General features: G+C 40.6%; 1 protein-coding gene across 1 annotated transcript in view; it reads right to left on the bottom strand.

Moving 5' to 3' along the window:
• JMY (junction mediating and regulatory protein, p53 cofactor) overlaps positions 1-14,100 on the bottom strand; it is a 103,912-nt gene that overhangs the window by 46,870 nt on the left and 42,942 nt on the right. The window contains exon 2 of the mRNA XM_021673224.2: positions 218-391. Coding sequence (XP_021528899.2) covers positions 218-391 — 174 coding nt within the window. The remainder of the gene's footprint in view (positions 1-217; positions 392-14,100) is intronic.

The following is a 14,100-nucleotide window of genomic DNA, read 5'->3' as shown; positions in this document are numbered from 1 at the left end:
AACCTTGGCTACTCAGCAGAATTGCCTTTTGAGATGCTTTAGAATGGATGCTCAGGCTAAAACCCTAATCTACCAAACAAGAAACTTTGCAGAAATAGGACCAGGTGCCCCTTTTTCTCTCTCTTTTTTTTTTTTTTTTTGAAGTTCCTCTAGTGGATGACACATGGCCTTTCAGGCTGAGAACTATGAAAGAGGCAGGCTACTAGTTAAAAAATACCTTGATCTGCTGTCTTCGTAGCATGGCGAGTTCTCTCATGTCTCGGAATGGCTGTAGTAAATACTGATAGAGTTCAGTTGTAGCTTCTGCAAGGCTGCTGTAGGCTTCATCCTCCAACTGATACAAATCCAGAAGCTCCACCATGCTCTCTGTATTCTTGTGCTTATCCAAGAGCTGTGGAACAAGACAGTTTCACAAATAACAAAAATCAATTCTATATGAAGGAATGAAGCAGGATAAGAAAAAAAAAGAAAGAAAGAAAATCAATTCTAATAACCTATAAATACTTGCTTTGAACTCCCTCTCTATCATGCAAGGACCTCAGAACCCCAAAACACAGAAGCAAGAGGGAACTAAAAGCACTGACTGCTTTTCATCACTATCTCCATGCTTCAGATGTCTCAGTACTCAAGACCTTTGTCTGAATCATTCTTTTGAGGCTCAATGTATTGAGCTTAGCCTTAACTCTTCCAATTATTTTCCCCTTTTTTTCTGAGACAGGGTTTCACTCCTGTCACCCAGGCTGGAGTGCAATGGTGCAATCTCAGCTTGGGGCAACCTCCACCTCCTGGGCTCAAGTGATTCTCCTGCCTTAACCTCCCACGTAGCTGGGACTACAGGTGCACACCACCACACCTAGTTAGGTTTGTTAGTTTTGTTTTTTGTTTTTTTGTAGAGATGGGGTCGTACCATGTTGCCCAGGCTGGTCTCGAAATCCTTGGCTCAAGAGATCCGCCCTCCTCAGCCTCCCAAAGTGCTGGGATTACAGGTGTGAGACACTGCACTGGACCCCCAATTTTTTTCTACTATCTAGTAGAAAAAAAATCATGTGAATCTGGAACATTTCCAATAAATTTCTTCAATTTCTACTTGTCACCTCCTTCAAAATCATGGTCAGGCACTGGCCCAGGAGTTGGACATACAACAACATGTTCCTGGTCCTCAAGAGTTTATAGTGTAGTGAATAAACAGAAAACAATTATTAATTTATTTTATTTTATTTTATAAAAAATTATTCTTTTCCCAATGGTTTTTCAAGAGATAAAGAATTTCAAATTGTGATAAAAATTATGAAAATTATAAATAAACATTCTGGAAAAGAATGAGGCCAGGTGGAATGGCTCATGCCTGTAATCCCAACACTTTGGGAGGTCAACATAAGAGGACTGCTTGAGGCCAAGAGTTTGAGACAGGCCTGGGCAATGTAGTGAGACCTTGTCTGTATAAAAACAATAATTTGCTGGGCGCAGTGGCTCACACCTATAGTCCCAGCACTCTGGGAGGCTGAGGTCGGCAGATCACAAGGTCAAGAGATCGAGACCATCCTGGCCCAACATGGTGAAACCCTGTCTCTACTAAAAATATAAAAATTAGCTGGCCGTGGTAGCACCTGCCTGTAGTCCCAGCTACTCGGGAGGCTGAGGCAGGAGAATCACTTGAATCCAGGAGGTGGAGGTTGCAGCGAGCTGAGATGTCACCACTGCACTCCAGCCTGGTGAAAGAGCAAGACTCCGTTTCCAAGAAAAAAACAAAAACAAAACAAAACAAAAACCAAAAAATCAAAATCCAGTAATTTAATCTTAGACAAGATTTCTTGGGAGAAAAAATGTAAAAATTAGCCAGTAGTCCCAGCTATGGGAGATTGAGGCATGAGAATTGCTCAAGCCTAGGAGGACGAGTCTGCAGTGAGCCATGATTGTGCCACTGCACTCCAGCCCAGGTGTCAAAGTGAGACCTTGTCTCAAAAAAAAAAAAAAAAGTGGTTGGTACACCTGGGAGTACACCTGTACTCCCAGCACTCTGGGAGGCTGAGGCAGGCAGATCACTTGAGATCAGGAGTTTTAGATCAGCCTAGCCAACATGGTGAGACCCTATAGTAAGACAACAATTTACATATTTAAACTTGGACTCATTTATCTGGTGGCAGTATCATCTCTCTAAAGACATAAAATTCTTCTATTTCTTTTCATACCTGTAAGTTTCCACTACTACCTTTCTGCCCACTTATTTGCTTTTTAGCTATCATATCAGTTCGTATATGTAATTATGCTGAATTGAGACTTCTGACTCATTTCCTGTTCAGACTTTTGGCACAATTATGTAGCAGCACCTGTATTATTGACAATCATGATAAATCAGATACTCTACATTAAACTGCTTTTATAACAAAGAAGTGCCAAACAAATATTAGCTATCAATCTGCTTTTTTAAGGCTACTGTTAAAGCTAATAGGGAGAATTCATTCTTGCCAGTATTAATTGAGCAGTTCTATCAAATCAAGTTTTGCCACTGATAAAAACAAAAAACTGTGGGGTAAAATATTACAAAACAACTGCCTGTAGGCACTGCAGAGTGACTAAAATAGCTATAAAATGGAAGGGATATCAACAATACCTTGGAAGCAGGGAGGGCTCTAGGTGGTTTTTTAATTCATGCCTTTCAGCCTGAGGGTATGCCCCAGTGGATGCCAGAAGAAAGGGAGAGGTATGGCTAAAAGAAACCCACAGTCTTGCTAGCTTGAAGAATCTGAGGACAGAGTTCAGGACGACCACAGCAGCTAGAAAGCCAGAGTACAATGCTGAAAAGGAGACAGACTAAGAAGAAGAAACTCCAAATTTGTATATAAACTCTACTCAAATTTCTGGTGCTCACAGGAACTAAACATGCACAGGACAGGTACTAAGCAATCCAGATAAAACAAAACAATAAATATTTCATCTGCTTCCTTCTGTAAAGAAGTTAGAGTTTGATATTTGAATCCAATCAACTTTACCGCTGAAAACGACTAAAAATCAGCAACTCTGAGGGAACATAACAGAATTCAGAGGCTCTACAATGTATCCTTCACAATGTCTATACAAAGAAATAGAAAAACAAAACTCAGTCATCAAAAAGCAATTGATGGGGCAGGTGGGGTGGATCAAGCCTATAATTCCAGCATTTTGGGAGGCAAAGACAGGCCTCCCTGTCTTCCAGTACTTTGGGAGGCAAAGACCCTTGATATAATTCCAGCACTTTGGAAGGCAAAGACCCTTGAGGTCAGGAATTTGAGACCAGCCTGGGCAATATGGTGAAACACTGTTTCTATAAAAAAATATAAAAATTAGCCAGGTGTGGCAGAGCATGCCTGTAGTCCCAGCTACTCAGGAGGCTGAGGTAGGAGAATCACTTGAACCTGGGAGGCAGAGGTTGCAGTGAGCTGAGACTGCGCCACTGTACTACAGCCTCAGTGACAGAGTGACTCTGTCTCAATTAAAAAAAAAAAAAAAAAGAAGAACTTAAAAGCAATCAATGAAGACCATAAGATGAATCACAAGATAAAACAGTTACAGATTTAACAAAGATTTCAAAGTAGCTATTATAATGCTAATTGGACATAAAAGAAATACACTCATCAAGAATAAATAGGAAATCTCAAAAAATACACACTAATTCTAGAACTGAAAATTCGCTTTATGGGTATACAGTATGGTTGTAATAATAGTCAATGAACTTGAAGACAAATAAAGAAAAATTATACAAACTTATAGAGAAAAAAGAAAGCCTCAGGGACTTATGGGGCAATATTAAAAGGTCTTCCCCCAGAATTCGAGATGAGGTCTCACTACATTGCCCAGGCTGGTCTTGAACTCTTGAATTCATGCAATCCTAGTGCCTCAGCCTCCCAAAGTGTTAGGATTACAAGTGTGAGCCACCATACCTGGCCAAAAGGTGGCTCCAGAAGAAGAAGAGAAAATGATTCAGAAAAAATATTACAAGAAAAATCCCAAATTTGGTGAAAGACATAAATCTACATATGCAAGAGGCTCTGATAGTCCCAAGTGGATAAATGCAGTTACCCACAAGCAGGTTTATCATATTGTAGTCAAACTACTAGAAGTCAAAAATAAAACAGAAATTCCTGAAAACAACCAGAGAAAAATAACACCTATGAATACTGACTTCAAACTACAAACAATAGAGAAGAGAAAAAAAAACAACACAACAACAAAACATCTGTCAACCCAGAATTCCATTCCCAAGAAAATATCCTTCCTGAACAAAGAAAAAATAGACAGTTAAATTAAAAGAGAACTCATCACCAGCAGATGGACACCATAAGAAATGTTTTTCAAAATGTGTTCAGATTTAAGGAAAATGATACAGATGGAAACTCAGATTTTCAGAAAGGAATAAAGACTATTGGAAATGATACATAAGTGGGAAAATAGACTATTTTTCCTCTTAATTTCTATAAAATACACGAGTGTTCAAAGCAAAAATCATAATACTGTACTGTGACGTTTATAATGTATCTGACTATAATAAATATGAAACCTACAGCATAAAGAACAGGAATGAAGATGAATCTATACAGACACATGTGGCTTCTTAAGATGGGCCAGATGCAGTGACTCATGCCTGTAATCCCAGCACTTTGGGAGGCCGAGGCAGGTGGATCACTTGAGGTTGAGAATTTGAGACCAGCCTGGTCAACACGGCAAAATCCTGTCTCTCTACTAAAAATACAAAAATTAGCTAACCATGGCAGCACACACCTGCAATCCCAGCTACCCGGGAAGCTGAGGCATGAGAATCACTTGAACCCAGGAGTTTGAGGCTGCAGTGAGCTATGACTGAGACACTGCACTCCAGCCTGAGAGAAAAAGCAAAGCCCTATCTCTTAAAAAGAGATGAAGTGGTACAATATTAACTCTAAGTATGGTTTAATCTCTATGGCAATCACTAAAAGAATAATAATTTAAGAAGGTATAGCTATAAGTCCCAATATGTTAACGTTATTAAATTAACACAAAAGAAATCAAGAAAAGAAGAGTTGAAAAAAGAAGTAAAAACCACAGGATATTTTCATATACATACCTCTGTGTCAAAAGAAAAAAAAAAAGAAAGAAAGAAAGAAAAAACAAAAAGAAAGAAACCAAAACAGAAGATAGAGAAAACAAACAGACCTAAATCCAAACTTGTCAAGAATTATATGAAATATAAATGGACTAAACTCTTTAAAGGTACATTGTTAGAATGGATAAAAAAGGAAGCTACAGTTATATGTTGCCTATAAGAGATGAATATTAAAAACAAAGACACAAGGCCAGGCACAGTGGCTCACGCCTGTAATTGCAGCACTTTGGGAGGCCGAGGGGGGTAGATTACCTGAGGTCAGAAGATTGAGACCATCCTGGTTAACATGGTGAAACCCCGTCTCTACTAAAAATACAAAAAATTAGCCAGGAGTGGTGGCACACATCTGTAGTTTCAGCTACTTGAGAAGCTGAAGCAGGAGAATCCCTTGAATCTGGGAGGTGGAGGTTGCAGTGAACCGAGATTGCGCTACTGGACTACAGCCTTGGTAACAGAGCGAGACTCTGTCTCCCCCTACCCAAAAAATAAATAAATAAATAAAAAGAAACAAGTAAGTTGAAAGCAAACAGTAAAGTGTAAGAAGGCTGGAGGGGCCAGGCGCGGTGGCTGACACTTGTAATCCCAGCACTTTGGGAGGCCGAGGTGGGTGGATCACGAGGTCAAGAGATTGAGACCAACCCGGTCAACATGGCGAAACCCTGTCTCTACTAAAAATACAAAAAATTAGCTGGGCATGGTGGCGCGTGCCTGTAATCCCAGCTACTCAGGAGGTTGAGGCAGGAGAATTGCCTGAACCCAGGAGGCGGAGGTTGTGGTGAGCCGAGATCGCGCCATTGCACTCCAGCCTGGGTAACAAGAGCGAAACTCCGTCTCAAAAAAAAAAAAAAAAAGAAAATGAGACATAATTGCTCAAAAAAATTCAGTAGAAACAATAGGTAATCTGAACAGACCTATATCCATTTCGAGAGACTGAATCAGTAACACCCTTCCCAAACAGAATGCATCAGGCCCAGATAGGTTCATAGGTGAATTCTACCAGACATTTAAGGAAGAACTATACCAGTTCTCTCAAATCTCTTCCAGAAAATAGAAGTAGAGGGAATACTTCCTAACTTATTTTATGAGGCCAGCATTAGTCTAATAGCAAAAACACACAAACATTACAAAAAAAAACCAACAACGACAGGCTGGGCATGGTGGCTTGCGCATGTAACCCCAGCACTTTGGAAAGCCTAGGTGGGAGAATCACTTGAGCTCAGGAGTTCAAGGCCAGCCTGGGAAACATAGTGAGACTTGTGTTTCTTAAATTTTTTTTTTTTTTTAATTAGCCAGGTGTGGTGGGAGACTTGCTTGACTCTGTGAAGTGAAGGCTGCAGTGAGTCCCAATCGTGCTACCACACTCCAGCCTGGGCAACAGAGCGAAGCCCTGTCTTAAAAAAACTACAGACTAACATCTCCTATTAGCACAGACACAAAAATCCTCCACAAAATATTTAGCAAATCCAACAACATGTCAAAAGAATTATATACCACAACTGAATGTGATTTATTCCAAGTATACAAGGCTGGCTCAGCATTAAATAATCAATTAATGTCATCTATTACAAAAACAGGCTAAATAAGAAAAATCACAAGATCAAATCAACAGATGCAGAAAATTCCTTTCACGAAATCCAACATTCAATTCATAAAACTTTCAGTAAACTAGGAATAGAAAACCTCCTTCCCCTTGATAAAAAACCTCGAGCTAAAATCATATTTAACGGTGAGAAAGTATTGGGTTAGTGCAAATTAACCGTGGTTTAACTACCATTACTTTTGTACCAACCCAGAAGTGTCCCCACTATGATGAGGCAAAATGTCCCCTTTACTACTTCTTTTTAACACAGTACTGAAAGTCCTAACTAATGCAATTAGAAAAGGAAATTTTAAATGTGTAAATTGGGAAGAAGTAAGTAAAACTGTCTCTGCTTGTAGATGACATATTTATCCATGTAGAAAATGAATTCACACACACCCATACATCACACCACACATTCCTCCAGGCCGGGTGCAATGGCTCATGCCTGGCAATCTCAGACACTCTGGGAGGCAGAGGCAGGAGAATCACTTCAGCCCAGGAGTTCAAGACCAACCTGGGAAATCAAAGAAGATCTAAGGAAATATTCCATGTGTATGCATAGGAAGACTCAATACTGACAAGGCATTAGTTATTCTTAACTTGATCTATAAATTCAATGCAATCCTAATCAAAATCTCTGTAAGTTATTTTGTGGGTATCAAAAAATGGATTCTAAAGTTTATAGAGAGGTGAAAAGACTCAGAATAGCCAACGCAATATTGAAGAACGTCGAAGGTCTCACTCTACTTAACTTTTTTTTAGATACTATAAAGCCACAGTAGTCAAGACAGTAGGGTATTTGTGAAAGAATAGACAAGTGGACCAATGGAACAGAATAGAATCCAAAAATAAATCCACACAGATACAGTTAACTGATCTTTTAACAGAGGGCAAAGACAATTCAATAAGAGTCTTAAAAAAGAATCTAGACACAGACCTTGTACCCTTCACAAAACTTAACTCAAAATTGAGCATGGAATTAAATGTAAAACTCAAAACTATAAAATCTCTAGAAGATAACATGGGAGAAAATCCAGCTGACTTTGCCTTTGGCATTGACTTTTAAGATATAACAACAAAAACACAATCCATTAGCAAATTGTTAAGACAGACTTCATTTAACTTCTGCTCTGCAAAAGACACTATTAAGAATGAAAAGACGGGCCACAGATGGAGGGAAACCATTCGCAAAAAACATACCTGATAAAAGACTGTTACCAAAAATATACAAAGAACTCCTGAAGCTCATGTAAAATAAGACCCAGTTTATAAATGGGCCAAATATCTCACTGAAAATATACAAATGGGCCGGGCGTGGTGGCTCATGCCTGTAATCTCAGCACTTTGGGAGGCCGAGGCGGGCAGATCACCTGAGGTCAGGAGTTCAAGACCAGCCTGGCCAACATGGTGAAACCCTGTATTTATTTAAAAAAAAAGAAAAGAAAGAAAATATAAAATATACAAATGACAAATAAGGATATGAAAAGATGCTCAACATCATATAACATTAGGGAATTAGAAATTAAAATGAGATACCAACACATACCTACTGGAATAGTGAAAATCCAAAACCCTGACATCAGAAAATGCTAGAGAGGATGTGGAACAACCAGAACTCATTCACTGTTGATGGAAATGCAAAATTGTACAGCCACATTAGGAGACATAAGTTTTCTTTATTTATTTTGATAGATGACTGAGAGAGAGTCAGGATCTCACTCTGTTACCCAAGCTGGAGTGTAATGGCACATTCATTGCTCACTGAAGCCTTGAACTCCTGGGCTCAAAGTGATCTTCCCACCTTAGCCTCCTGAGGAGCTGAAACTACAGGTGTGCACCACCATACTCATTAATTTTTTAAATTTATTGTAGCAATAGGATCTCACTATGCTGCTCAGGCTCATCTTGAACTCCTGGTTTCAATCAATCCTCCCACCTCAGTCTCTCCCAAAGTGCTGGGATTACAGGCATAAGCCACTATGTCCAATCCACTCTGATAGTTTCTTAAAAAATACATATCTCTTACCACCTAATCCAGCAATCATGGATCATTAACATCTATCCAAATGAGCTGAAAATCTTTATCCACACAAAAACCTGCACACTGAAGTTTATGGAAGCTTTATTCTTAATTGCAAAAACCTGAATGCAACCAAGATGTCTTTCAACAGGTGAATGGATAAGCAAATTGTAGTACAGCCATACAATGAAACGTTCAGCAAGAAAAGAAATGAGCTGGACGGGCACTGTGGCCGAGGCCTGTAATCCCAGCACTTTTTGAGACCAAGGCATAAGGACTGCCTGACCCTACCCAGGAGTTTGAGACCAGCCTGAGCATCATAGGGAGATCCCATCTCTATAACAAATAAATATTATTTTAAAAAGGGAAAAGAAATGAATTATCAAGCCACAAAAAGATATGGAACACCTTATATGTATACTGCTAACTAAAGGAAGTAATCTGAAAGGCTACATATTATATGATTCCAACTACATGACATACCAGAAATGCCAAACTACAGAGTAAAAAGATCACTCATTACCAGGGGCTGAGAAGAGATGGAGCACTCCAATGAATAGATGGAGTCCAGAGGATTTTCAGAGCGGTTAAACTATTTTGTAATATATTATAATGCTATATACAGGACATAGGGACATTATGCATTTGTCAAAACACAGAAATTCTAGGGTTCTACATTTTCTAAAAAAGGAAAGCAAACCCAGAACTGTACAAAAATTAATTTCAATATAAACTATGGATTATTCAATAATAATGTATCAATGCTGGTTCATAAACTGTAACAAATGTACCATGCCAATGCAAAATGTTAATAACAGGAAAGACTGAGGACAGGAGAGAGGGATTAAGTATGGAATCTCTGTACTGTCTGCTCAATTTTTCTGTAAACCTAAAACTGATGTAAAAACTCAAGTCTATTAATTTTTAAAAACAGATGACACAAGCCTACTGAAAGACATGTTATATTTCATTGTATGTGTTAAACTATCATAAAAGTAAAACAAATCATTCAAAATAAAGCCATAATAACCAATTAACACTGAGTTTCATACCCACTGACACCTATTTTTTTTTATAAGCTGATCAAAGCTATGTCTGTGTTTCCACTTTTTCAACAGGCAGTTTTTTGGTTGGTCCTATTATTTGTTTTTAATAGAGTCAACTAGAGCAAAAAGAAGCAATTCAAACATCAATCTGGGGTTTGGTGAAGAGAAGTAGGTTAATGAATACAAAGATACAGTTAGAATAAATTCTGGTATTCAACAGTATAGTAATGAAAATTATAGTTAACAGTAACTTACTGTATACTTTAAAACAGCTGGAAAAATTATAATGTACCCAACACAAAAAGAGGATAAATGTTTGAGGTGATGGATATTGCAATTACCGTAACTTGATTATTACGCATTGAATGTGTATATCAAAATATCACATGTACCACCCAAATATGTACAACTATATTAACTAAAAATACAAAACGCTCTGAACATTGGTCATGTAACAAGTATTAATAAATTATTTACATATGTCATTAGTCAAGAAAGTACTGTATTTGTGGACTGCCCACTCTGTGCCCAGCACTGATATATCCAACAAATACTTCCAGCACTGATATATCCAATAAATACAACAACTACTACGAGGCAGACATTCTACCAGACACTAGGGACACAACGGTGAACCAAAGCAGACATCTTTTCTGCTTCTTTACACTCTTTAGCTTACTTAATCTGATAGGAACAGAGACATTAATCAAAGTTCCAAACAAATTTAAAACTGCAAAGGTAAACACCTCTGTGAATGAGAGGCAGATAAACTGCAAATAAGACTGCACACATGAACAGAGGCCAGGTCACATGGGATGCTGCTTTGTGATGAAAGCTAAGAAAAGCTGGCCAGGCACAGTGGCTCATGCTTGTAATCCCAACACTTCGGGTGGCTGAGGTGGGTGGATCACCTGAGGTCAAGAGTTCAAGATCAGCTTGGCCAACATGGTGAAACCCCTTCTCTACTAAAAATACAGTATTAGCCAGGTGTGGTGGCACGTGCCTGTAATCCCAACTACCAGCTAAGATTACACCACTGCACTCTAGCCTGGGTGAGACAGAGTGAGTGAGAAAGAAAAGAGAGAGAGAGAAAGAGAGAGGAGAGAGAGAGAGAGAGTGTGTGTGTGTGTGCGCGCGCACAAGCAAAGAAAAGTCAGTAATAGTTTTTTTTTTTTTTTTTTTCTTCAAAGACCTCTCGGCTTCCAGGGAAACATTAAAGATTTTCCCAAGTAAAGAAATCTTGGATGGGTACTGTGGCTCACGCCTGTAATCCCAGCACTTTGGGAGACTGAGGTGGGCAGATCATGAGATCAAGAGATCGAGACCATCCTGGCTAACACAGTGAAACCCCATCTCTACTAAAAATACAAAAAAAAAAAAAAATTAGCTGGGCATGGTGGCACATGCCTGTAGTCCCAGCTACTCGGGAGGCTGAGGCAGGAGAATCACTTGAACCCAGGAGGCGGAGGCTGCAGTGAGCCAAGATAGTGCCACTACAGTGCAGCCTGGGTGACAAGAGTGAAACTGTCTCAAAAAAAAGACGGACATGGTGGCACACATGGGGATGCCAAGGTAGGAGGTCGAGGCTGCAGTAAGCCATGATTGCACCACTGTACTCCAGCCTAGACAAAAAGGCAAGACCCCATATCCTTAAAAAAAAAAAATTTAGTGGCCACAGGCGGTACCTCACACCTATAATCCAAGCACTTTGGATCACCTTGAGGTCAGGGTTCAAGACCAGTCTGGGCAACATGGTGAAACCCTGTCTTCACAAAAAAAAGAAAAATCAGCCATGTGTAGTGGTGCACACCTGTTGACCCGGCTATTCAGGAAGTTGAGGTGGGAGGATCACTTGAGCCCAGGAGGTGGAGGGTGCAGTGAGCTGAGAGCACACCACTGCACTCCAGCCTGGGTGACAGAGCAGACCCTGTCTGAAAATAAAAAAATTAAAAAATCTGTTTGTAACAAAGACCATGCATATTCAAGCATACTTGGGTCTGAGTCTTCTCGGCAGCTGTCCTTATTTTGGCCCAAGTAAACTCTTCAAATTATATTTTGTGCCTCAGCCTCTTCCTTTTAGGTCAACAAAGGAGTAATTTCCTCCTTCCAAAAATATGTACATAAAAAGAAGCCCTTTCTCTTACATTTCACTTGAAAATGAACACTTTCATTGAGATAATTATTTTTCTACCAGGTTTCAGGAATAGCAAAACTGTTAAAAAGAAAGAGAGTGGGAGAGGGATCCAAGATGGCCAAATCAGAACAGCTCTGGACTGCAGTTCCCAGCAAAAATGCAGAGGGTGAGTGGTCACCACATTTCCAAACGAATTTCTATTGCCCATAGACCAGGAGACTCCCGGGTGGAAAAGCGCCACAGTCTCCAGCGCGGCTGTTTCAGCCGGCACAGCAGGTCTTTGCACAAAACTCACACAAATCCAGGCGCCATTTCAACTGGCGACAGGAACGCATGGGAGACAGAGTCGCCCGTTCAACTGATAAAAAGGGGACTGAAACAGGGAACCAGGCCAGGAGATTCCTGGGTGGAAAAGTGCCACAAGTCTCCAGTGTGACAGCTGGCGCAGCGGGTCTCCACACAAAAACTCACACAAATCTGGGCACCTTTTCAACTGGCAACTGGAACGCCTGGGAGACACAGTCACCCGTTCAAATGAAAAAAAGGGGACTGAAACAGGAAGCCAGGCCAGGAGAATACCGGGTGAAAAGTGCCACGAGTCTCCAGTGCGGCTGTTTAAGCCGGTGCAGCAGGTCTCCACACAAAAACACACAAATCTGAGCGCTGTTTCAACTGGTGACTAGAATGCCTGGGAGACAGAGTCGCCTGTTCAACTTAAAAAAAAGGGGACTGAAACAGGGAGTCAGGTGATCTGGCTCAGCTGGTCCCACCCCGACAAAGACCAGCAATATGAAACGCTCTGGATTGAGAGTTTCACAGAAAGCACAGCTGAAACTGGGACAGTCAAGCTCTGTGCGGGGAAGGGTGTCCGCCATTACCAAGGCAGTCCGCCATTACCAAGGCAGTCCGCCATTACCGATGTAGCCCACCATTACTGAGGCAGTCCGCCGTAACAGAGAGAGTCTGCCATTACAGAGGCAGAAAGCCATTACCGAGGCAGTTCTAACTATACCCCAATAAACAAAACTGCAAGGAAGTTTACACAGTACTTGGGCAGAGCCCACAGCAGCTCAGCAATGCCTCTGCTGGCAGACTCTGACTAGGCTACCTCCTCGCTGGGCAGGGCATCCCTGAAAAAAGGCAGGAGCATGACAGAAATTTATAAATAAAGCCCAACCTTCCCATGACAGATCACCTGGGGGAAAAAAGGCAGTTATGAGTTCTGCTGCAGCAGACTTAAACATACCTGCCCAGCAGCTCTGAACAGAACAAGAGAGCTCACAGATCAGCACTTGAGCTCCTATAAAGGACAGACTGTCTCTGTCTCCTCAAGCAGCTCCCCGACCCCCGTATATCCAAAGAGTCACCTCATAAAGGAGAGCTCAGACTGACATCTGGCAGGTATCCTTCTGGGACAAAGATAGCAGACGAAGAAACTGGCAGCAACCCTCACTGTTCTGCAGCTGCTGCAGGTGATCCCCAGGCAAGCAGGGTCTGGAGCGGACCTCCAGCAGTCCTACAGCAGAGGGGCCTGACTGTTAGAAGGAAAACTAAGAAACAGAAAAAATAACTTCATCATCAACAAGCAGGACATCCTCTCAGAGATCCCATCTGAAAGTCAACAACTACAAAGACCACAGGTAAATAAATCCACAAAGATGGGAAGAAATCAGCACAAAAAGGATAAAAACACCCAAAACCAGAATGCCTCTCCTTCTCCAAGGGATCACAACTCCTCGCCAGCAAGGGAACAAGGCTGGATGTAGAATGAGTCTCATCAATTGACAGAAACAGGCTTCAGAAGGTGGGTAATAAGAAACTTCTCTCAGCTAGAAGAACATTTTCTAACCCAATGCAAAGAAACTAAGAACCTTGAAAAAAGGTTTGACTAAATGCTAATGAGAATAAACAGCTTAGACAGGAATATAAATGAATTGATGGAGCTGAAAAACACAACACGAGAACTTTGCGAAGCATACACAAGTTTCAATAGCCGAACTGACCGAGCAGAAGAAAGGATATCAGTGACTGAAGATCAACTCAATGAAATAAAACAAGAAGGCAAGGTTAGAGAAAAAAGAGTAAAAAGAAATGAACAAAGCCTTCAAGAAATATGGGATTATGTGAAAAGACCTAATTTACATTTGATAGGTGTACCTGAATGTGACGGAGAGCATGAATCCAAGCTGTAAAACACTCTCC

This window comes from Aotus nancymaae, unplaced genomic scaffold, assembly GCF_030222135.1.
Source record: "Aotus nancymaae isolate 86718 unplaced genomic scaffold, 86718_ANA_hifiasm-v0.15.2.pri h1tg000014l, whole genome shotgun sequence".
NCBI lineage: Eukaryota > Metazoa > Chordata > Mammalia > Primates > Aotidae > Aotus > Aotus nancymaae.
This window is presented reverse-complemented; position numbering and strand designations above follow the sequence as displayed.